The following is a 21423-nucleotide window of genomic DNA, read 5'->3' as shown; positions in this document are numbered from 1 at the left end:
CTCAGATAGAAGACAATTTTCTGCTGCTTAAACTAGTTCCATGATAAACCTCCATTTAGTTACTATGAAATACAGCTTACCCAACATGAAATCTGTATTGAAGAAGAATTTACCAGGAAATAAGGAACAGAAAAGACAAGAAAAAGGAATAATATGTGTCCATTGTACATACAGGTAAAAAAAATGTACCTCAAAGCATACAAGACAATGACTCAAATATCTAATCCGTTTGTGACAAAGAGGTGAAAGATGACATGAGAAACATAAGAATCCGAGCAAGTAAAGGAGACATGATACGATGTAACAGTTTGGAGAATAATGATCAGATCTGTCATAAAAAACTTGAAACATTGAAAGAACATAGAGAACTGTATTTCTGAAGGGATTTCACTTAAATTTTACAAGACCAATAGAAGACACATTTCTATGATGTTTCAGAAGATTTTACGTAGAAAAATATGCGAGAGTTATCAATAACAGAAAAATGTAAAACGTTGGGTGGTCTCCCTCCTGCAAAAAGAGATTCTGTTACCCAACTCTTAAGAGTTAAGGCACACCAGTGAGACAGTTGAAAGACTGATACTTGAACTAGGCACACAAAAATTTAAGTGACCAGGAGAGACCTTTTACTCCCTGGAGCAAAAATAGAGGATTCTTAGCATTGGCACTCTAGAGCATGTCTTTTGTTCAAGATTTTACTCAACGTTTGTTATGCATCTTTTGAGCAGGGATTCATGATGTGATACAGATTTATAGGAGCACCCTCAAGTTAAGACAAGGATTAACTTTGAAAGATCTGAATTCGTTCCTGTGAGGGTAGCCAGGAACTGTTACATGAATTTGGTTCTTGATAACTTAATATATCTTTGAGTCCTAACCTTCTCCTTTTTATGTAAAAACATTTGATGTGCTACAATAAATGTACAGAAATAAATGAATTGGTTGAATCTTCAACTTTTCAACAAAATGAAGGAAACATTTCCTATCACCATTCTGATGGGATTTATAGAGGCTGTACCCAGAATTGTATGACCTGATTGCTTTGCACACTCCTGAAAACCAAAATCCTTCATCTGATTATGCATTCCTTTCAAGTTTTTGGAATCAATTCTTCACATAAGTATAATCTAGTTGATTGAGCCTCTCAAAGAGGATTGAGACCTTGAACCTGATAGAAATGTATGGAACCTCCGATTTACCTCAACCAAACTATGACCAGGTATCTTTTTCAACTCCCTTTCCTCCATTAGTTTCCGCAATCTAGCTGCATCTTCCCACCTACCAGCTTCAGCATAAATATTTGACATAAGGACATAGAAAGTAACAGTTTGAGGATCCAATAGGAACAACTTCTCTGCCACCAGCTCAGCAAGCTCAAGATTGCTATGAATTCTGCAAGAACCAAGCAGAGCTCCCCAAACACTCACATCTGGTTCAACTGGCATCTTCTCAATAAACTCATAAGCCTCCATCAAAGAACCTGCTCGACCAAGAAGATCAACCATACAGGCACAGTGTTCTACACCAGGCATGATTGAGTAATCTCTCATCATGCTCTCAAAATGCTTCCTTCCTTCTTCTACAAGTCCTGAATGTCTACAAGCAGTAAAAACAGCAGCAAAGGTGAAGCTGTTTGGTTTAACTCCCTCGTCCTTCATTCGTGAGAAGAGCTTGAGGGCATCCTCCCCATGCCCATGAGACGCACAAGCTCCTATCATTGAAGTCCAAGATACAACGCTTCTACAAGGTAACCTCTCAAAAACTTCCCTGGCCAAATCTATATTTCCACATTTTGCATACATGTCGATGAGTGCATTTGTGATTGAGACATTGATTTCAAGGCCTTTTCTTTTGACAAGCTCATGTATCCACCTTCCAGTATTTAAGGCTCCCAAACTAGCACATGCCGAAATAACACTAACCATCGTAATGTAGTCAAAGTCTACCTTTTCAGCTTGCATCCTTCGAAAGAGCTTGACCGCATTAGCACCAGCATTATTCTGTTCATAAGCAGCAATCATGGCATTCCAAGACACCAGATTCTGAACCACCATCCCATCAAACAAGGATCTGGCTGTCTCAACATTCCCACACTTACCATACAATGCAATCAAAGCGTTCGTCAGTGAGACATCTGGATCCACGCCCAATTTAATGCCATACCCATGAATCAACTTTCCTAAATTCAAAAACTCTAAACCAGCACAAGCAGGAAGGACGCTCACAAGTGTAACCGCATTCGGCTGAGTCCCTGACCCCACCATCTCCCTAAAAACACCCAACCCCTCTTTAAAATACCGGTTTTGCACATAACCCGCAATCACCGCTGTCCAAGAAACAATGTTCCTTACAACCATTTCACCAAAAACCAGCTCCATCCCCAAAGTCTCTCCACTCTGAGAATACATAGCAACCAAAGAGCTCTGCACAAACACATCCAAATCAAACCCATGCTTGACTATGTTACAATGAACCTCCTTCCCTTCCCTCAAAGCCGACAAAACCGCACAAGACCGAACCACAAAAGGGAAAGTATAGTTATCGGGAAACAACCCAGCACCATGCATGTTACTGTAAAGAGCCAAAGCTTCTTCGCATGGACCCGCATCCGCATAACCCCGAATCAGGGTGTTCCAAAGGAAAACATCCCTTTTAGGCATTTGATCAAACATCTTCCGAGCATAGTCCATTGTCGGAGCCAAGCAGCATGCCGTGGTGATAAGCTTTGTTGAAAGGAGGAGGTTTTGACCGCACCCATTTGTCACAACCAAAGCATGGATTCGACTAAGGTCTGGTAGAGAAGAACAACAATTCAAAAGGTAGTTGAAGGAGCGGGAGTGGTAGTTGGTACGGAAATCAAACAAAACTCTCTTAATTGGCGCGAACCCTTTCAAGAGCGTAGAGAGAGACTTAGGCGACATGTACTTGACATCCTTCTACACAAACCAAACTGTCTTAACTTTTTCTCTTTAGACTCTGATTGGAGTGAAGGAATCTGGCCGGGGGGGAAAATCTTGATTTGCAATCCTATAATCTAGTGATTGGAATAAATGGAATTCAGAAATGGAAAATATTTCAAAGAATTTGACAAAATAAGGAAAAGATTTGCAAGAATTTGATAAAATAATTTTAAAATTTTCAATTCCTTGTACAAGAATCGAGTTTCAAGAGGTCATAACTTTTTCCTTAGCGATATTGCTATTTGCTCTCTTATCGTCTTATCTGCAAATTTGTATGTAGTATTTAAACTTTATAAAATATTTAAAAATTTATTTTTATTAATTATTTTAAGGGTTAACTTCATTCACCATGGTTTTGGTTAAATACAATTTACTCATAAGATTTTTAATAAAATTTCTAATTTATGAGGTCAAAATTTGAGGGCCATCAATAAAATTAATTCTTATTTTATAATTCATCTAAATAAATAAAATAAATTTATAATCGGTACAAGTGATTTAATTTTAAAAAGTTCAATATTAAGGTTATATTTGATTTTTAGAAAATACTAAAGAAAAAAATTTTTAAATAATTTTCTAATATTTGGTTGTCCAAAAATAATAATTATAATTAAAATTAGTTAAAAAATTATATATTTTAAAATTATTTAATTTTTATTATGTTGATAGTTCAAAATAAATAAAGCAGGTATTAAGAAATAAATAAAAATAATTTATTGAGTTTTATTTTTTATATATATATTTTTCTTCATTTTTTCTTTATTTTTACTTTTTTTTTTAATATTCTTTTCCGCGCATATTCCCTCAAATTTTCTGAAAACGAAACATAATCTAAGTATCCAAATTGATAATTAATAATTGTAACTCATGAAGGCTTCATATTAGCTAAAGAGTAGAACAAACACCACAATGGCCATAACGCCATTAATGATTATAACAATTATAATATTCCTTTTACAAATCTAAACTAGAAAAGGATCTTTTTTTTTTTTTTTTTTTTTTTTTTTTTTTTGTTGGAAAGTCTAAAACTAGGAAGAAGAAATTTGTTGAATTATCTTAACAAAGATATGGTTAATATCAGCCAAGAGTCTTAGTTTTAAGTCAGAGTGATATGTTTGGAAGCTATTTTTAAAAACATTTTTTTTTGTTTTTAAGAATAAAAAAAATAAGAAAACATACTTAACAACAAAAAAAACATTTTTCATTTCTTAAAAACATAAAATATCATATTTTCTGAAAATATATTTTAATTACTTAAACATAGAAAACAAGTAAAATCCAAACAGACTATTATCTCACAAAACATCATTATATTTTTAGAACTATTTTTGAAAACATTTTCCAATCAGAACTAGTCTCTAGAAGCCCTACTAAAAGGTTTGGGGGGGTATGGGCTGCCTCTTCACATGGCTGCAGGGTATGGAAAAAGGGACATGGTTCTGTATTTGTTAACAGTAACCAGTTGGGAAGTCAACATATTGACTCAAATGTTACAGACATCCATACCACTCACAGAGCTGCCTTTCCTACAAAATTCTACCATTCGCACTTCATTGTTATACTGCAAACAGTATTGCTTCCGTACTTCCTTTCTTTCCCATACCCCCTTTAACAATAACAAAGGAGGATGGCTTGACCAGACAGGTATGCTTTAATGTTTTAGACCAATCGCAACACCATACAAAAACTGAAATCACACTGAAGCAGAAGAAACTACAGTGGAAATGATTGAGGATCAGTCAGCTTGAGATGTTTCAATATCGGAGTCAGCTTCAATCCGATGATTTCCACCTGAGGATTTGAGTGACCATCCAGAAACATATTTGTAATCTGCAAAAAATGCAAACATCTTATTAATTATGGGTTAATTTTTTTCACCTTCTCTTAAGGTTTCTGGTAGATACATCTAGTCTCCATAGATTTGAAATTTCATCAAATACTTCCCTATCTTTTTCATTTCTTATTTTTATTCACCTCCCCTTTCACTCAAAATAAGTAAGGAGTATGATGAAATTTTAAACCTATGGAGAGTAGTTATGTTTAGCCAAAACCTGAGGGGAGGTGAATGAAAATTAACCCTATTAATGATATATGTTATCAAGAAAAGGTAGAAATATTGATCAGGGACCTCAACAATTTGCATTACTAGGAGTTGTGTGTGAAGAGAACCTAACAAGGTTAAGTACCTGTGTGCATCCAAAAAGTTTAAGCACCCTCAATGATAAGCAGCTATCCACAATAAATCCCAGGTCCCCATCTGTCAAATTTCGACACCAAGATAGGTCCAAACGTATCAACTCTCTTGAGCGTCTGGCAAGTGATATGGCTGTATTGTGGCCAATCTGTAGAAAGAAAACATGCCACATGAAAAAAGTACGAAGAAGATCATTGAGGGACAAATAGGCCTGGCTACAACAGAAACCCTTCAACATAAGGCCTAGAACTCAGATGGCACCCATGTTACAGGTTATGTTCACTGCTAAAGATTTAGCCCCCCAAAGAAGAAGGAACTCAAGCTAGCATGACATTGAGTACATCGTATTGGGCAGCAGCATCACATAATTGCGGCTATTGCTCAAATCCTTTTGTGCAAATTCAGACAGAAAATGATACAGACAAATATTGAACTCCTTGGACAAGAATGGAGCACCCTAATTCGCGCGCGCACACACACACACACACAGAGGAGAGAGAGAAGAGAGCTGAAACTGAATATAGTTTAGCTAGTAAGGTACCTTGCTAACATTATTGAGAGAAAGCTCTTTTAAAGACCCCCCCGAGATCTCTAGAAATGCAGCAATAGCTTCATCACTGGCAAAACAAAAATTATTGAACAGTAAATCCATTGCCAATACTGGTGCAGTGAGCATCAATATTCCAGTATAGGTTGGACATGTTTCAACAAAGAAAGGTTAAAAAAAAAAAGCGAAACTTTAAATACTTGACAGATGGTATCATAAAGATGCTTGCCACATGTATGATTGAGGTTGCCACTGAAAAAATATTGCCCTCAACAATAACCAAAACCCACATAAAGAGTAGCATGTGTCATCAGTACCCCTACCAATAGGCAAAGCCTCCATGCTATAAGTTATTTTCCAACAAGCCTTGTGACTCATCCAAATAGTGGAAACCATTTTTCAGTAGTTTCCAGGAAATATTCTCATTTCACAAAGCATTAGAAAAATATATAGTGTTTCCTTGGCAGAGGTTACTTTCTGGTAAGCAACAAAATCCCAAGAATCACAAATTCAACCAAGTAACCACCAGATGATCTACATTTCAGCAATTTAGCAAAAAAGTGTTTCAGATAGCCAAGCCAATGAAAAATCTAGCACATATAACCAATGCAAAACCAGCAATAAATTGATTAACCCAGACCAATTTTTTTTTTTTGATAGGTAATTTTCATTTTTCCCTTTTTTCATTTTTTGTCCCCACTGAAACTTGAACATGGAACCTCCCACAAACCCAGCCCAACCCTTCACCACTTGAGCAAGGCCTCAAGGGCATCAATAACCCAAACCATGGATTCACCAAACCTACATGTGATCAAAACAAAACAAAACGATAACTTGTATATTATTCATCAATTCAATGCCAAGAAGCCATATCTATGAACAAACAAAGAGGAGAATTAGGTGCTATAAAAGGAAGGAAGCTCTCATAATATGTCAGCAACAAATATTGCATGGTTAACACGTGGTAAAAACCTGAATGAATTGCAGCGGAGTTTTAGTGTTTGCATTGCTTGACAACCACTTGCAAGATATCCAAATGCAGAATCCGTCAACTTGCACAAGTTACCCAAGTCAAGAGCACGTAATTCAGGACATGTCTCAGCAATAGCTTTCAAAGAAAAATCAGTCAATCTCCTGCACCAAATTAAAGCAGCAGCAGCAGGGCATGAGCAGTTATCTGGAACTCAATTACATCCAAAAGGAATAATACATGTTAAGGAACTTACGAACAATCAGTTAAAACAAGCTCCTTCATAGTGGGGCCATGTACACTAATGAATTCCCAGATAAAATCATCACAAACAGTTTGAATGCCTGCCACTGACAACACTTCCAAATATTCTAGTTTCTCCAGAGCCGATAGAATATGCATAGCATCTATGCCTTGGCAATCATCAATATATAATTCTCTCAGAACAGATCCCAATGTCTCAGCTAAAGTTTTAATAGAAGCGGAAGTTAGAAGAGAGCACTGGCTGAGATTTATAGATCTTAACATGGGGGCAGAAGAAACAAGTGCTCTTAGCCCTGCATCTGAAAGACGGCATGCACCTTTTAGGGATACAGTTGTTAATGCAGGAAGGCCATTTGACAACATATCAAAGGTAGCCCTTAAAACATAATCTGTCATACACCGCCCACATTGGTCAAGTTGTAGCACCTACAAAACAAAATATATTCAGATTATCCAGAATGTTATGACTTACTAAGAGATAATAAGAAGCTACAAGTCTATATACCATAATGGCCTTGGATGAGAAGATAATTCTTATTATATCAGGAAGACATGCTTACAGAACTAAGTTGTCACATTGCAAATCAGCCAATTTCCATTTTCCAAGAAAGAATATCTACACATACAAGACAAACTACCAAGAATTAAGGCCATTAAGGTGTCAAGGATGAGTTAGGGAAGCTTCCCATAATGCATTGCAAAAAAGTTAAATTAAGATAAGTTGACTTGTAGTCTTGTTGGAAGCCATCAAAGAATTAGCAGAAAAAAAGAGTGCTCCCATGCAGGAGCTTGGGGGCAAAAAATCCCTTCAAAGAGGGATGGCTCCCAAATAACCCTCCATGCACTACGCTTTTGGCCATATTGACAACCTGGCAGAGGCAGCTCTGCCACATCGGCCTCCTTTTCCTTTTTTCTTCTGCGCTTTTTTATTTTTTGTGAACCAAAAAAAGTGCAATTCGGAGGTGTGTTCCTATTTCACTAAAAACAGAGCTCCCAGCTGTGTTTTATATCATTAATTCTGTTTTCTAACTGAAATGGTGAAAATGCAGCTGGGAGCAATGTGCTGAGTGGAACCTTAAAAAGGCAGCTCTTAGTTGTGTCTTTGATGCCTTCTTATTTTATTTTTTTATTAAAATACAACTGCAAGCTGTATTTTCAGTGCAATAAAAATGCAGCCTACACGAAGGGGTAAGATAAAAAATAAAAAAGAAAAACACACAGATGACCTTTTTATTCAGCAATCCCCATTGGAGATATTTAGCTCCTAAGCTCCTACTGACCTAATGGGGAAAAAAATTCTCAACAAACAATAGATATATTGAATGCAGAAAAATAAATACTAAAGTTCACAGAAAGGTGACTCAGTCATTTGTCTACGTTACAACTTTTACAGCATCAAACCAGCATGACACTAAAACCAATAACAAATAAGAACTTGAGTCCATTAAATGACACATTCCAGTGAGGCTTGGTGTGGCAATGAGTCAAAATGTGATTCTTTTTTCCTTTCATATCTAGGTGTTAAAATAAGATGGAGTTACTACCCTGTTTGAATTCCTGTTCAACAGAAAATAGTAACAACATTATATCAGACTTCATCTCATAAGTATCAGATATGTGCAAAATTTAATCTTCATCAATCATATAGACAAGAAAACATACTGTCAAGCTGTTGGTGTCACAACGCTTAAAGATTCTTGCAAACTCTTCCTCTGTTAGCCATGAACAATCCCTCACACACACCTCAAAAGGTGATCCACTGACAAGGAGCTCAAGGATATGACTGTTCATTCTCCGAGAATCACAGAGCAACTGACTTAGTTTGTGCCTCAGTGCATCTGGGATACTTTCAAGAGAGGTGATTGCATCACCATTCTGGGCAAGAACTTCAAGGCACATTTCTTGCAGTGAGGGGGCCAATGGTTTTGGGCGCTCACCGCTCTTAACCTTTCTAGGACTCCATATCACATGTGCAGGTCTGTTTCTGTCTGAACTGGAATTCTGCTGTGTGTTCTGCTTCTTTTCTCTGTCCTTAATAATCTTCATAGCAGTTGAAAAGGGACCAGGCCAATCTTCATTTTCCTTCTCCCCTCCTTCCGATGGCCTTTGAATTTCAGCCTCACGAGAGGGATGGTTCTCCATCTCCTGTTCAGGCGCAAAATGAGCAAATCGAGATGCATTTCGTCTGGCTATATCTCGGAACCGGGTCCTTGCTCTTGATGCAATCCCTGTCACGCTAGTCTGTATAACCTCATTCTGAACCTGTAATCTTACATTGCCCTCCAACTGAATAGACTCTGAAACTGCAGTGTCAACCGAATTCTTAACTTCAGATTCCAAATTAAAATCCACAGGATTAACTGCATTCGGTGCTAAATCACCATTAATCAATATACCCTTCCCTTTTTCTTCTCTGCTGTATCTCTGTCCACCCTCAACAGCATCATTTTCATCAGCACTCATATTGTCAATAACATTCTTAAATTCCAAGTTCAAATCCAATTTCACTGCATCAATCCTGTTCTGTGGCTCATCATCCTCCACCAATTTTCCCTTCCCCTTTTCTTCTCCAGTGAATCTCCTCCTTCCCCTAACACTTCCATTCTCATTAGCACTTGGGTCTTTCTGTAATTCTTCCACAGCAGCCTCTCCATTTCCATGACCCTGAACCTTTACACCTTTATCTTCTCCTCCACGTTCTTGCTCAACAACATACTTACCACCATCACTCTCAATGCGATCGACTCCACACATTATTTCCTTGACAATTTTCTTCCCAGACCGCAAACCCAGAAACCCTTTATCCTCATCATCCAAGGGACTGGCCTCAAAGCTTAATTTTCTCTTTCCTTTGGACTGTTTCACAGTCACCATATCTTCACTCCTCCGAGTCCTCTCCACAAAACTCCCCAAATCAGAACCCAAACTTACACTTGGCTCTTTCCTTTCTTCTTCTTTACTCCCCAACTCTGTAATTTCCGATCCATCCAATCCACCCAAACCCCTCTCTGCCATCTCGACTCTTTCCTTCACTTCCAAAACCTCATCCTCCTCCCCAACAGAATCAGAACCCAGAACCCGACCTTTCGCATTCCCCGAACCAGATTCACACCTCCCCTCAACCGAGCACACCTGATTCACTCCGGAATTCTGGCGCCCTCCGGACGCCGCGACTTCGCCGGAACCCTCACTGCGACTCAATCTCGAAGCGATTCGACGACTCCGCCTGAGATTGGACGCAGAACCCGAAAGTGAACCGGAATCGGGCATATGGGCACCCATATATGGCTCTTGGACAGAACAATGAGAATTGCGAGAAGGCGAAGAATTGGGAGTTGAGGTCTCATTGGGCTTGGAGGAAGTGGAATTATCCATGAAGCGTTTCTTTAGGGTTTCAACTGGGACTATTTCTCGAGACCTCAAAATCGTCATCCACGGACCCTATTATGAGAATCGGCGATTAAAATACAATGGTTCCGAAGGGGGTTCGTTTCGTTACTGAGAAATGCTTCCCTTGGAAGCCGACTTCTGCGGCGATTGAGTTTTTCCCGCCAATGTCCGTTAACGCCTAAGCTGCGGTTTAAGTCGGCGACGTTTCTGAGAGTCTTTTTTCTTGTTTTGTTTTCTATATCACTGTATCCAAACACCCCTCCATTGTTTTTTATGGTTTTTTTTAATAATGATTATGAGAATAAATTTTATTATTTAAGCTTTTAATTATTAAAATTTCCCAAAAATAAAGTAATTAAATTTTTTCAAAACGAAATCTACGGAATAAGTTGTTTTTTATTTCTCCAAAAATAAAAAATATTCTTATATAAAAAAAAACATAGACTTATCTTCTATCTTTAAAAATTATTTCTAAAGTTTTAAAATTTTATAGTTGTAAAATCCTTTTAATATCTTAATTTTTTATAGCATAATTGTCTCTTCTATTTTAAATGATGGTGTACTTCTACCAAAAATAACAATAATAATTTGTTATGATAATTGACATATTATTTTAATTTAATGGTGATTAATTAAGTTTATTTGTTTTTATTTATTATTATTATTATTATTATTATTGTAAAATGGTGGTTGGATGTGAAAAAAAAAATGGTTCTATCTATCTATCATTATTATTATTATTATTTATACAAACATCTTGAGGTCAATTCATAAGGTGATAGCTAGAATCTATTTTGACCAAATTGACAAATTTCTAAAAGTTACCCATTGAAAAATGGGCCTAGTTTTCAAATAATCAATTGGGCCTGAGTGATGTGATTCAAATTCTTTAGGATCCAATCTAAGCCCAACCCAAATAGTGCCATGGGCACTGGACCACTGGTCACATTGAGCCAAGGTGATGTACCCTAATCCTAAGGGCAGTCTAAGAATAAAAGTACAAGGGCAATAATACACATACCCCACTTACATTATCTCACCACCACACTATATTTGATGGTTGGTCATGGCTGATGCCTATACAGTATATAGGTGGGCAGACAGTTGCATTTATGTCCGTCCAAGTTGATTTAGGCTCAGACAATAACTCAGCACATTATGTGGATGGTTAGGGTTGTGTCCCACACTGTCAGACTTTTGTGGGTTTTTGAGTTTCTAGTCCGTTAAATCTTTTGAAGGCTAGACACCTACCCAAAACGCCTACAAAATGCCCAGTTTGTAGCCTCAAATCTTGTTGATATGGTTGCGGGTTATTGAATAGAAAAGCTACCGACACTGTGGATTATAATTTTATACCATAAATATATAATTTATATATTATTAAATTTTTTAAAAATTAAAACATATTTCATCATTTTATTAAATTATTAATATTTTTAATTTTATTAAATATATAACTTTTAATTATTAAGATAAATTATAAATATTTATATTCTTAGAAGCATAGCTTAGAGGTTCACTTTTGATTTTGTATACCAAAGAGCTAAGTCAATAATTGTGATTTCGACAGTCCAATCAATCCAATCGAGGATCGATCCGAAACAATACACTTTTCATGTATGAATGGAGAAGTAGATTTTTAAAACAGAAAAATTAAAGACGTGTTTGCTTCCCAAAACTTTGACTGAAGAAAAGGCCAGAAAGGTCACGAGCCAGCACACATGACCCAACAGCCACCGCCTGTGGGAATTGACAGGCTGGGAAGCTTTGGCATACACCAATGACACAGAAGAGGCTATCAATAATCATGCATTTATGCCTTTATAAAAGTAGAAGCTTCCTTGGTGCTTACCTCAACTTGTCTACTACAAAGCAGCTTTCATTTTTTGTATTCTACTCTCCGCCCATCTCCACCGGACCACCACATCGTACCCATCTCAATAATTATTGACAATCCTTAAATAAATCACTTAATCAACTATTCATGTTGTTCGACAGGGTCGCAACATTTTTTGAATTAGGGTATGAAAATTTTGAGCTATTTTAGAATGATTCTTGGAGGGTTAGAGTTACTTTCTACTTGAAAATGTTTTCTTATAAAAATCGAGTTGTTGTTTGAAAACACTCCTCTGTTTTTTAAGGATAAAAAACATTTTTTAAAAAAATTTAAAAACAAATTTTTAAGAATTTAAGAAGTCTTTTTTCCAATCCCATATTTAATAATAATTAAAAGTACGAAAAATATATTTAAAATTTTTGTATTGCACATGAGTGCATGGTGCTTCACAAAGAATAAAAAGAAGCAGTTTTGTATACAAATTGTATTGCTCAATAACGGATGGGCTATTTTTAATAATAATTGTTAATAATTATGAATTTGTTTGATAATTGTTTTCGATAATAATTTTATGTTATTTAGAACAAAAAATAAAAATAAAAACGCATTCAATAATCAAAGACTGTTTTTTGTTTTTTGTTTTTAAAAACATAAAACATAATATTTTTACATAACATCTTATAGTTTTTCATTTATTTTTTATTGATTGTTTTAAAAAGTGATTACATAGACATATAAAATAATTAAAAATAAAACATTAAACATAAAATTTATTTCTAAAAATATATATAAAAATATTTAAAATATATTGAAAATATTTCAAGTTTTTAAATAGATTTATATTCTATAAAACGTCATAGAACATTTTTTAATGTTTTAAAAAATAATTATCACACTTGTCTTATATTTTCAAATAGATCCTAAAAATTACCTTAGAAAAATTTTGAATTAATATTTAGTAATTACAAATTCTAGAAATTATTATTTTTTATCATATGATATATTAAAAAAAAAAAACATTATCCAAAATAAGTTTTTGGATCATACAAAACATTTTCGATAAAATTGCTATGAACAAAAACCATAGATTAATAGTGCTTTTGAAAAAATTACTCTTCAAGGAAATCCTAAATCCAAATAATACATCTTATTTTAATATGACAAATATTAAATTGTAACTTTAATATTTATTTTGTAAACTCTAAGAATATTCCGACAACCACCAATTGCGCATAAAAATATCGTATAAAGTGAATCGCATGCACAATGGGTCGGTGCTCATAATTATTTTTCTGTTTTTTAATTTAAAAATAAAATAAAAAAATTCTCGGTTACCCACGGTGTCTTCGCCGCGTAGGATCTAGTCAAAAATGGGAAGTTACTGTACTGCCTCTTCTTCCTTAGAAATTATTTTAAATCCACAAGGAATTTCTTAGCACGTGGGAATTTTTATCGGATGTTAAAAAGTGGGAAAATGGGGAAAATAGAGGGGTAGTTTTGGTATTTGAAAAAGTCAATGTTGGTGGCGGCGTTCATTCAACTATGGGTGTCACCCCTTTTGTGAAATCAATTTCATATTTAATAATATTCAATAAAAGTGATTAAAAAAATGCAAAAAATAATAACAAGCAGTCTTAGGTTTTTTTTTTTTTTTTTAATATTGTAAAATTATATTTTTATTATAAAGAAGATTAATTAATTTTTTTTTTTGGGTTTTCTTATTTGTGAAAAAATATTTTGGTTTATTAGGTTTTTGGCATAAATGAAATGAAACCAAATTCCTGATTTTGTTTTTGTGTAGGTGTGTTTGAAATATTCCTGATAGCATTTTCCTTAACCAAACAGGGACAGATCCTTGGGGGTTGAAGACGGTTGTGCCCTCAGCGTTAAAGAAAAACTGGGATTTTCTTTTCGTGAGGGAAAAAGGCCAGAGATAAGGAGAAGGCAAATCATACAAAGAGGGAGAGGGAGAGAAGAGGTTGGCTGGTCGGCTGGTTGGGCAATGGCAATCTCATTGAATCGCCACATTCCCCCATAAAAATCTGGGATCACAATCGGATCTCATCGCAGTACTCTCTCCTTTTCATGGGTTTTCACCACAACGCTTCTGATGGAGTCTCTCAGCGAGTCAATAGCCCACGCTTCTCAGGTCCAATGACTCGCCGAACTCATTCGTTTAAACGCGGCAACAGCAGCGGGAACGCTCACAACAACGGTAGCAGCAAGGGGGGTGGTGGGTTCGATCCCCACTACGAGATTGATGTGCATCTCAACTCACCCAGATCGGAAATATGTGGTAGCCCTGTTTCCGGTGATGGGTTTGATGTAGTTTTGGAAAGGAAGCAGACCCATCATGTGAACCAGAGAGTTCATGGGGGCGTTCTGAAGAATCAGCCCAAGAAGCATGTTGGATCTGCTGTTCTTGATTTGGGGTTGAGGGAGAGGAAGAAGTTGGGGCATTGGATGTTCTTTGTGTTTTGTGGGGTGTGCTTGTTTTTGGGTGTTCTGAAGATTTGTGCCACTGGGTGGTTTGGATCTGCCATTGATAGGATTGGGTCTCATCAGGTTGGTTACATGTTCTTCTCTATACTTACTTCATTGTTTTATCATCACTTTTTCTATATCCAAATCAAAATGTGTTGTACTGGCAGGACAACTTGTGAGAGAAAAAGGTGATTTCTGACTTGAATGTTTATTTTGGATTCCGAATGCTGAATTTATATACGTATCCATGTGGAAATTTCAGTTTAGGAGTTAAGCTTCTTTGGGCTGTTCTTTTGTATCTTTTTTGAGTAACCAGAGAAGGCCTTTATCAAGGTTATCTTAATCCACTAGAGGGATTCTTTTTCCATTCAGAAAGAAGAGAAAAGCGTGCCATTTTGTGGGTACTTTTGAAAATGATAGGTTGTTTGGCTTTCTGTTTTTGTGGGAAGCAAATTGGAACTTTGTATTGAAAATGGAGGATGGTTGTTTAGAATTCTATGTACTTTAATAAAGAATTGAGTCTCTGTTGCAATTGGGGCAAGATGAGGGAAAGTGGCCTAATGTATTTTGGTCATGTGTGACAATGACGTATACCTATCATTTTGCCTGTATGGAATGATGATTCTGTTAGAGTTGAGGACATGTAGAAAGGTCAAAAAAGCATAGATAGTGGTGGTGAGGAACAAATGATGACCAAGGATCCAATGGAGAATATTATTCCAATAGAGGAAGAGGATTCAGGAAGCCAACCTCAAGTTCTAGGGACCAAGGCTTGTTGAATTGATCTCAATAGTTGCTCCGCAGTGGGAAACATGGGCAGCATGGGCTCCTAGGGTCTTTGGCAGTATTCATATGGTGATGTGCTGGAATATGAGTGTGAATTTGCTTTACACTATAAGCTTTTAGAAGTTGGAAATTGCATTTAGTGTTCCTCTTCAGCTAATAAGCTTAAAGATGGTTCAAGTGTGGACTTGATCAAATAAATAGAGATTAAAAAAAAAAATCTGTCCTAAAAGTCTAGAAATAGGCAGTTATTTGCTCAATGTTGGATCTGTTTTCAGTGGACTAGGAAAGTTTAGTTACTTGTGGTTTGGGAAAGTGAATATCTCCTGCTGGAGATGAGCAACTGGCATGTTTGAGACCATGTACAAATATATATATATATTGAAATTTGGGTGAATGTTTTATGGTTAACATCTAACCTTATGATGCATATTGATCTATAACTTAAGGTGCTCTTTGCAGTTGTTGTCCATCTGCAGTTCTTGACAATTGAATCTTTTATCTGTGTGCATGTGTTTACTTATGTGTTATTCTTCTCACCTTTATCTTCTGTCTTACTAAACTATTCTGCATTTCTAATTAGGATTTTTCTGACCCCCTCAACACTCATCTAAATGAAATGGATAAAAGCTCTCATGATTACGTATATAGGGAGGGAGGAAGTGATGTTGAAAGAACTCTGATGATGGTAGCATCAGGTGTGGTGAATAGGCAGAAAAGCATGGCTGAAGTAAGTATCGGATTCATATTGCAAAAACACATTGACTAATTTTGGGTCTCATAATGATATGTTTTTAATGCTTCACTCATGAAATTTACTTCTTCAGAATTCAGATATCTGGTCCAAACCCAACAGTGAGAATTTCACCCAATGCGTCAACCAGCCAAGAATTCACAAAAGTAAGAAACCCATTCAACCAAACAATCTCTCTCTCTCTCTCTCTAACTGTAGACCAACCCTTTTCTTTTGCTTCTGTTGACAGAGCTGGATGCGAAGACAAATGGTTACATTCTCATTAATGCTAATGGTGGATTGAATCAGATGAGATTTGGGGTCTGTCTATTGTGTGTTTTTATAATTTTACTTGGATATTGTTTAAGTATTAATACCAACTATAGTCTGATTAATGAATAATTTTAGAGTGCAGATATGTGATATGGTTGCCATTGCAAAGGTCATGAAGGCAACACTGGTTCTTCCTTCACTTGATCACACATCCTATTGGGCTGATGACAGGTTTTTTTCTGCACTCTTGGAATTGGCTTACCAATATTGTCTAAGAAAATTACTTCTTTTGTTCCCAGACATGAGACAACAATAGGCCATTATGATGAGTGGTAGATCTGATGTTTAGTTGAGAATTATATAATTTATGGTAGAGATAGACTCTCAGAGGATTCACTTGGTGAAGGAAAAATATACAACCGACAAGCTTTCCAAAAGCATAAGCTGACTTTCCAGGAAACCAAATTCACTAATCTGCTTCCAAATTTATTTTATTTTTTAAATCATAAATACCATGTTGGATCTCCAATCACATTTTCCTTGGGACAAAATTTTAGTTCTTTTAAATGTGATGTACTGGATAACATCCCTACTGATGCTGGTAACAGCACCATTCCCCAGAGGAATCCTTTTGGACTTTGTATACCATACTCATTCCTTCAACAGAAGATGCCTTCCCTTTCGCAATGATTTAGTCCGAATGAATTGATTCCTTTTTGCCTTTTTTTTATTATTTTTTTTCCAGTGACTTTAAGGATCTGTTTGATTGGCAACACTTCATAAAGGCACTGAAAGATGATGTCCACATAGTTGAGACATTACCACCTGATTATGCTGGAATTGAACCTTTCACAAAGACACCAATATCATGGTCTAAGGTAATGACCAACTCATCAATCTTTCAAAATCTGATGATATTTTGATTCTCCTTTGTGTACAGTTATTTTTATGGATATGAGCAACTTAACCAATTTGTAAAGGGCTGAATCTAAATTCGCATCCGCGAAGATTCCACTCATTCAGCAGTTTATTTTTAATTAGGATGTTTGATTTATTGAAACTTTGGATACACATTCATGTACATTCTATGTGTATGAGTGGCTGCATTTCATTGTAATTCCAACACTGTATGCTATATCTCTCATCTCATTGTTATTTTTTCTAAGATTCAAAGCCATTGATTGATTTCTATTCTTTTGCTCAGGTCAGTTACTACAAAACAGAGATCCTCCCACTCTTGAAGCAGTACAAGGTTATATATTTTACTCATACTGATTCCAGACTTGCCAACAATGGTATTCCAAGTTCCATACAGAAACTGAGATGTCGTGTAAATTACAAAGCCTTGAAATATTCATCCCTAATAGAAGAACTTGGAAACACCTTGGTTTCAAGAATGCGAGAGGGTGGAAACCCTTATATTGCTCTGCATTTGAGGCAAGTGACATACGTCTCACACAACTTTACTCATGTAGTTTTATCGATTTGATCCTTTTATCTTAGCTAAAAATTGTTGATTCAAGAGTTCTTTTAATTAAAGTTAGTGATTAATTCATGACAGGCTGATAAACATGATTGCCTTATATTTTCTGTAGATAACATTTTAAATCGATGTCTGCTCATTGAAAAACCAATGGTGGTTGATGTGGACTCACTTGCAGCCCTGATGACTTTCAAAAAAACCAATATTGATATTGCGAAAGTTTAATTAAACATGAAATAGCTTTTTGCATAAGTTAAAATAGAGTTTCTACAAGAAGTAATATTTTCCTAGCTTCCTTGCTAAGTTTTTTCTAAACCCATACTCTTTTAATAAATTAGCCAAATAGATGTAAAAACTTTTATTGAGTGTAAAAAGAGGCTTTTTTTTACTCCTCAAAACCAATCCAGGCAAGGCCTTTCATAATCCATTTCCCCAGCTAAATGGAGTATTTATATTTGAAATTAATGTGCTATATTTGATGTCATCCTCTCAGTGTGCTGTTTCAGATATATGAAAAAGGGATATTGTGGATCATTTTTCCCACCATGAGCTTTAGAATTTTAAAGACTACCCAATTTTTAACTTCCATGGTTTCTGAAGAAATGGTGCTCTTTCAAAATTGGTGCTTAGCTCCATTACCTATGATTGTTGCTCTTTATTCATAACGTATTCAATATAATCCAATCTCTAGGCCTATCAATTGTACAAGCCCTTCACTATAGAATGTGTAAATATGTACTGACCTCATTATTTTTACTCTCTCAATAGGTATGAGAAGGATATGCTTTCATTCACAGGCTGCAGTCATAATTTGACAGCAGAAGAAGATGAGGAACTACGTACAATGCGATATGAGGTCAGTCATTGGAAAGAGAAAGAGATCAATGGTACCGAGAGAAGGTTGCTTGGTGGCTGTCCCTTGACCCCCAGGGAGACTTCCCTTTTGCTCAAAGGGCTGGGTTTCCCATCTAGCACCAGGATTTATTTGGTAGCTGGTGAAGCCTATGGTAAAGGAAGTATGCAATATCTAATGAATGACTTCCCCAACATCTTCTCCCATTCAACACTTTCCACTGAAGAAGAGTTGAGCCCTTTCAAGGATCATCAGAACAGACTGGCTGGATTGGACTATGTTGTTGCCCTTCAAAGCGACGTGTTTGTCTATACCTATGATGGAAATATGGCAAAGGCTGTTCAAGGTCACAGGCGATTTGAGAACTTCAAGAAGACTATTAGCCCTGAAAAGTACTAATATCTTAACCCATCTCTTCTAAACTACATTAAACATGCCCAGTTCAATGGTTATGGCTTTTTCACTCTATCCATTTGCAGTGCATGATCATTCTTATTTTGTTAATGCAGGATGAATTTTGTAAAACTTGTTGATGACCTTGATGAAGGAAAAATCACTTGGAAGAAATTCAGTTCCAAAGTGAAGAAGCTTCACAAAGACCGAGCTGGAGCACCATACCTACGAGAGCCTGGAGAGTTTCCAAAGCTGGAGGAAAGTTTCTATGCGAACCCACTTCCAGGATGTATATGCGAAACAACACCGCAAAAGTAGAGACCAACCCTAGAAAGTTTTGTGCTACTTCATCCCAATGTGAGGGTTTAGCTGCATGGATGGTAGTTCCTAGGGTTTGTTGCCATCTCTCAGGGCACATTCTTGTTGAGTGGCAATCTTGAGGTGCAGTGAGGCAGGAGAACATCAGGTTGTTGGTTTCAAAGTCCCCAAGAGGAGTGAAACTGATACAATGGGGTTGCCAAAAATGCAGCTTAACTTAAGGGTTGATGGAAGATAGATGGGGTTTGATCTGCTATATAGAAAGGATACAACAGAAGTTAAAGAAACATACCACTGAGTTTCTTCACTATGAAAAACAGGAAAAAGATACTGAGTTTTCTCCCTACTTAACTACACTGTAAAGAGCCAGCAATGTAGAATATGATGGAGAAGGTTCATGTATTGCAATTTTAGGCAGAGTTGAGCAACTAGCTGATTTGAATTTCTTCTGATAATATAGAGGAGTATGATTCCAAAGAATAACAAGCTGCTTGAAATTGCTTTAATCATGAATAGATGTCATCGGGACATGGTTAATCTGTTTCCATTTTCTAGAAAGTTGAATTTGAAAAAGACAAAATGTGAAATTAATTCCACAAATGTGGTATTTTCAAAACATTTGAGAATAGTAAAATAAAAAATATCTTTTATGAAGTTGAAAATAACTAAGTGAAGAACATTTAGTATGATATCCCACGGGGGAAAAAGTTTGTGGATGTGGATGTATATGTGTTCAAGTTTTTCTTATATGTGTTCAAGTTTTTCTTTATCTATATAGATGCGCTTTAAAGTCGTAAGGAGTCGTGAGGGCTCTTGAGGTCCTGAGGTTTTAAGTAGATAATAACCAAGCTTTAAGTAGATAATAACCACATAGTTGAAAGTCAGTTATTACAAATGGTATCAATATTTCATATATGGTGGGTAATAACTACATGGTTGAGAATCCATTATTATAAATGGGATGTGAAAGTTTGTTTGGCCATGCAATTTTATAGGACATGATGAGTGTGGGGAGTGGGGTGATTGTAATATTCATTATCATATCTATATGGGAAGTAATTGTGATATTCCACATCGAATAAGGGAAAAAGTTTTTGGAGTTATAGATATGTGAACTTCTCTTTAGATTTTAAAATAGTGATACTTCTCTATGTAAATTTTAAAATAGTGAGGATCTTTGAGGGCAAAGTGAATAATATTTTCATATTTGGGAACGAATCGCGACATCTAGTATTTTAAAAGACTATTAAGGTTTATCTCAAAGGAAATTACCTCGGTAATCAAAACTTAAGCATCACCTTGTTAAGGCTTATAACCTTAAATCTACTGTTTGAGTTTTGGGTCATTCAAGTCTCATATATTTAAACAAATTTAATAGGTTTTGTACTTTTATGGGGTTTTGATGTAGATTTTATAAGTTTTGTCTTGCGTTTAAAAGCAAAATTAATCTTTATAAAATAAGAGATGATAGCTCAAAATAAACCTTAAAATGAAGGGGGAAAGGGGATTTGAGAAAAAGAAATACACTTATTTTTTTTATTTTAAAACATAAAAAATAATGATAACTTATATACAAAAAGTAAAACCACTTATACAAAAAAAATATAAACTTACTTTATGTTCCTAAAAAATACTTTCAAAAGTTTTAAAATTTGAGACAGTAAACTTTTAAAAATTCTTGCTTTTCATGTACATATTACTATCATTTTTTGTTTCTAAAAAACAAAAACAAAAATTAGAAATTTATCTTTACATATAGTAAGTTTTCTTTGTGGTTAAATTGGTGAATAATCTCTATTTTATTAATATAAATAAAAGAAAAATACCATTATGAATGAAAAAGAAAATTGAGTGGAAATTAATAATAGAACAATTAAATATGATTATACGATTAATTGGATACTATATTGATTCATTGAAGGATGTTACTAAGGATTTGAA

The 21423-nt window shown here is 35.5% G+C and overlaps 3 protein-coding genes across 4 annotated transcripts; 1 reads left to right on the top strand and 2 right to left on the bottom strand.

Moving 5' to 3' along the window:
• Positions 1-861: 861 nt before the first annotated feature.
• On the bottom strand, positions 862-3161 carry LOC117925590 (pentatricopeptide repeat-containing protein At1g11290, chloroplastic-like). The gene has a single exon (XM_034844647.1). It carries the CDS (start codon positions 2919-2921, stop codon positions 1128-1130), a length of 1794 nt encoding a protein of 597 aa, XP_034700538.1. The 5' UTR covers positions 2922-3161; the 3' UTR covers positions 862-1127.
• Positions 3162-4378: 1217 nt separating this feature from the next.
• Positions 4379-10513, bottom strand: LOC117925486. The gene is made up of 6 exons (XM_034844503.1): positions 8598-10513; positions 6928-7361; positions 6674-6835; positions 5696-5771; positions 5147-5302; positions 4379-4790 (listed from the first exon to the last, which is right to left on the bottom strand). The coding sequence occupies exons 1-6, from the start codon at positions 10365-10367 to the stop codon at positions 4674-4676; spliced, it is 2715 nt and encodes a 904-aa protein (XP_034700394.1). The 5' UTR covers positions 10368-10513; the 3' UTR covers positions 4379-4673.
• Positions 10514-14029: 3516 nt separating this feature from the next.
• LOC117924655 (O-fucosyltransferase 35) lies at positions 14030-20073 on the top strand. 2 transcript variants are annotated; one of them, XM_034843353.1, is made up of 9 exons: positions 14030-14727; positions 16013-16158; positions 16262-16329; positions 16413-16483; positions 16578-16666; positions 17181-17313; positions 17640-17872; positions 18687-19163; positions 19281-20073. In XM_034843353.1, the coding sequence occupies exons 1-9, from the start codon at positions 14248-14250 to the stop codon at positions 19480-19482; spliced, it is 1899 nt and encodes a 632-aa protein (XP_034699244.1). In that variant the 5' UTR covers positions 14030-14247; the 3' UTR covers positions 19483-20073. The 2 variants fall into 2 exon arrangements, with proteins under 2 accessions (XP_034699244.1, XP_034699243.1); XM_034843352.1 differs by having other exon boundaries at positions 14031-14727; positions 16013-16159; positions 16257-16329.
• Positions 20074-21423: the final 1350 nt, after the last annotated feature.

The sequence above is a fragment of the Vitis riparia genome, chromosome 11 (genome assembly GCF_004353265.1).
Source record: "Vitis riparia cultivar Riparia Gloire de Montpellier isolate 1030 chromosome 11, EGFV_Vit.rip_1.0, whole genome shotgun sequence".
Lineage (NCBI taxonomy): Eukaryota > Viridiplantae > Streptophyta > Magnoliopsida > Vitales > Vitaceae > Vitis > Vitis riparia.
Note: the sequence above shows the minus strand (reverse complement) of the source record. Positions and strands in the feature narration are given on the sequence as shown.

Coding starts and splice junctions, on each gene's coding strand:
- LOC117925590 (XM_034844647.1), bottom strand. CDS start 2,921: ATGTCGCCTAAGTCTCTCTCTACGCTCTTGAAAGGGTTCGCGCCAATT.
- LOC117925486 (XM_034844503.1), bottom strand. CDS start 10,367: ATGACGATTTTGAGGTCTCGAGAAATAGTCCCAGTTGAAACCCTAAAG. Junction 5,772..6,673: donor CTCCGCTGCAATTCATTCAG/GTTTTTACCACG, acceptor TTGTTTTGCCAG/TGATGAAGCTATTGCTGCAT. Junction 5,303..5,695: donor CTCTCAATAATGTTAGCAAG/GTACCTTACTAG, acceptor TTCTTTCTACAG/ATTGGCCACAATACAGCCAT.
- LOC117924655 (XM_034843352.1), top strand. CDS start 14,248: ATGGGTTTTCACCACAACGCTTCTGATGGAGTCTCTCAGCGAGTCAAT. Junction 17,314..17,639: donor CACCAATATCATGGTCTAAG/GTAATGACCAAC, acceptor TCTTTTGCTCAG/GTCAGTTACTACAAAACAGA. Junction 19,164..19,280: donor AAGACTATTAGCCCTGAAAA/GTACTAATATCT, acceptor TTGTTAATGCAG/GATGAATTTTGTAAAACTTG.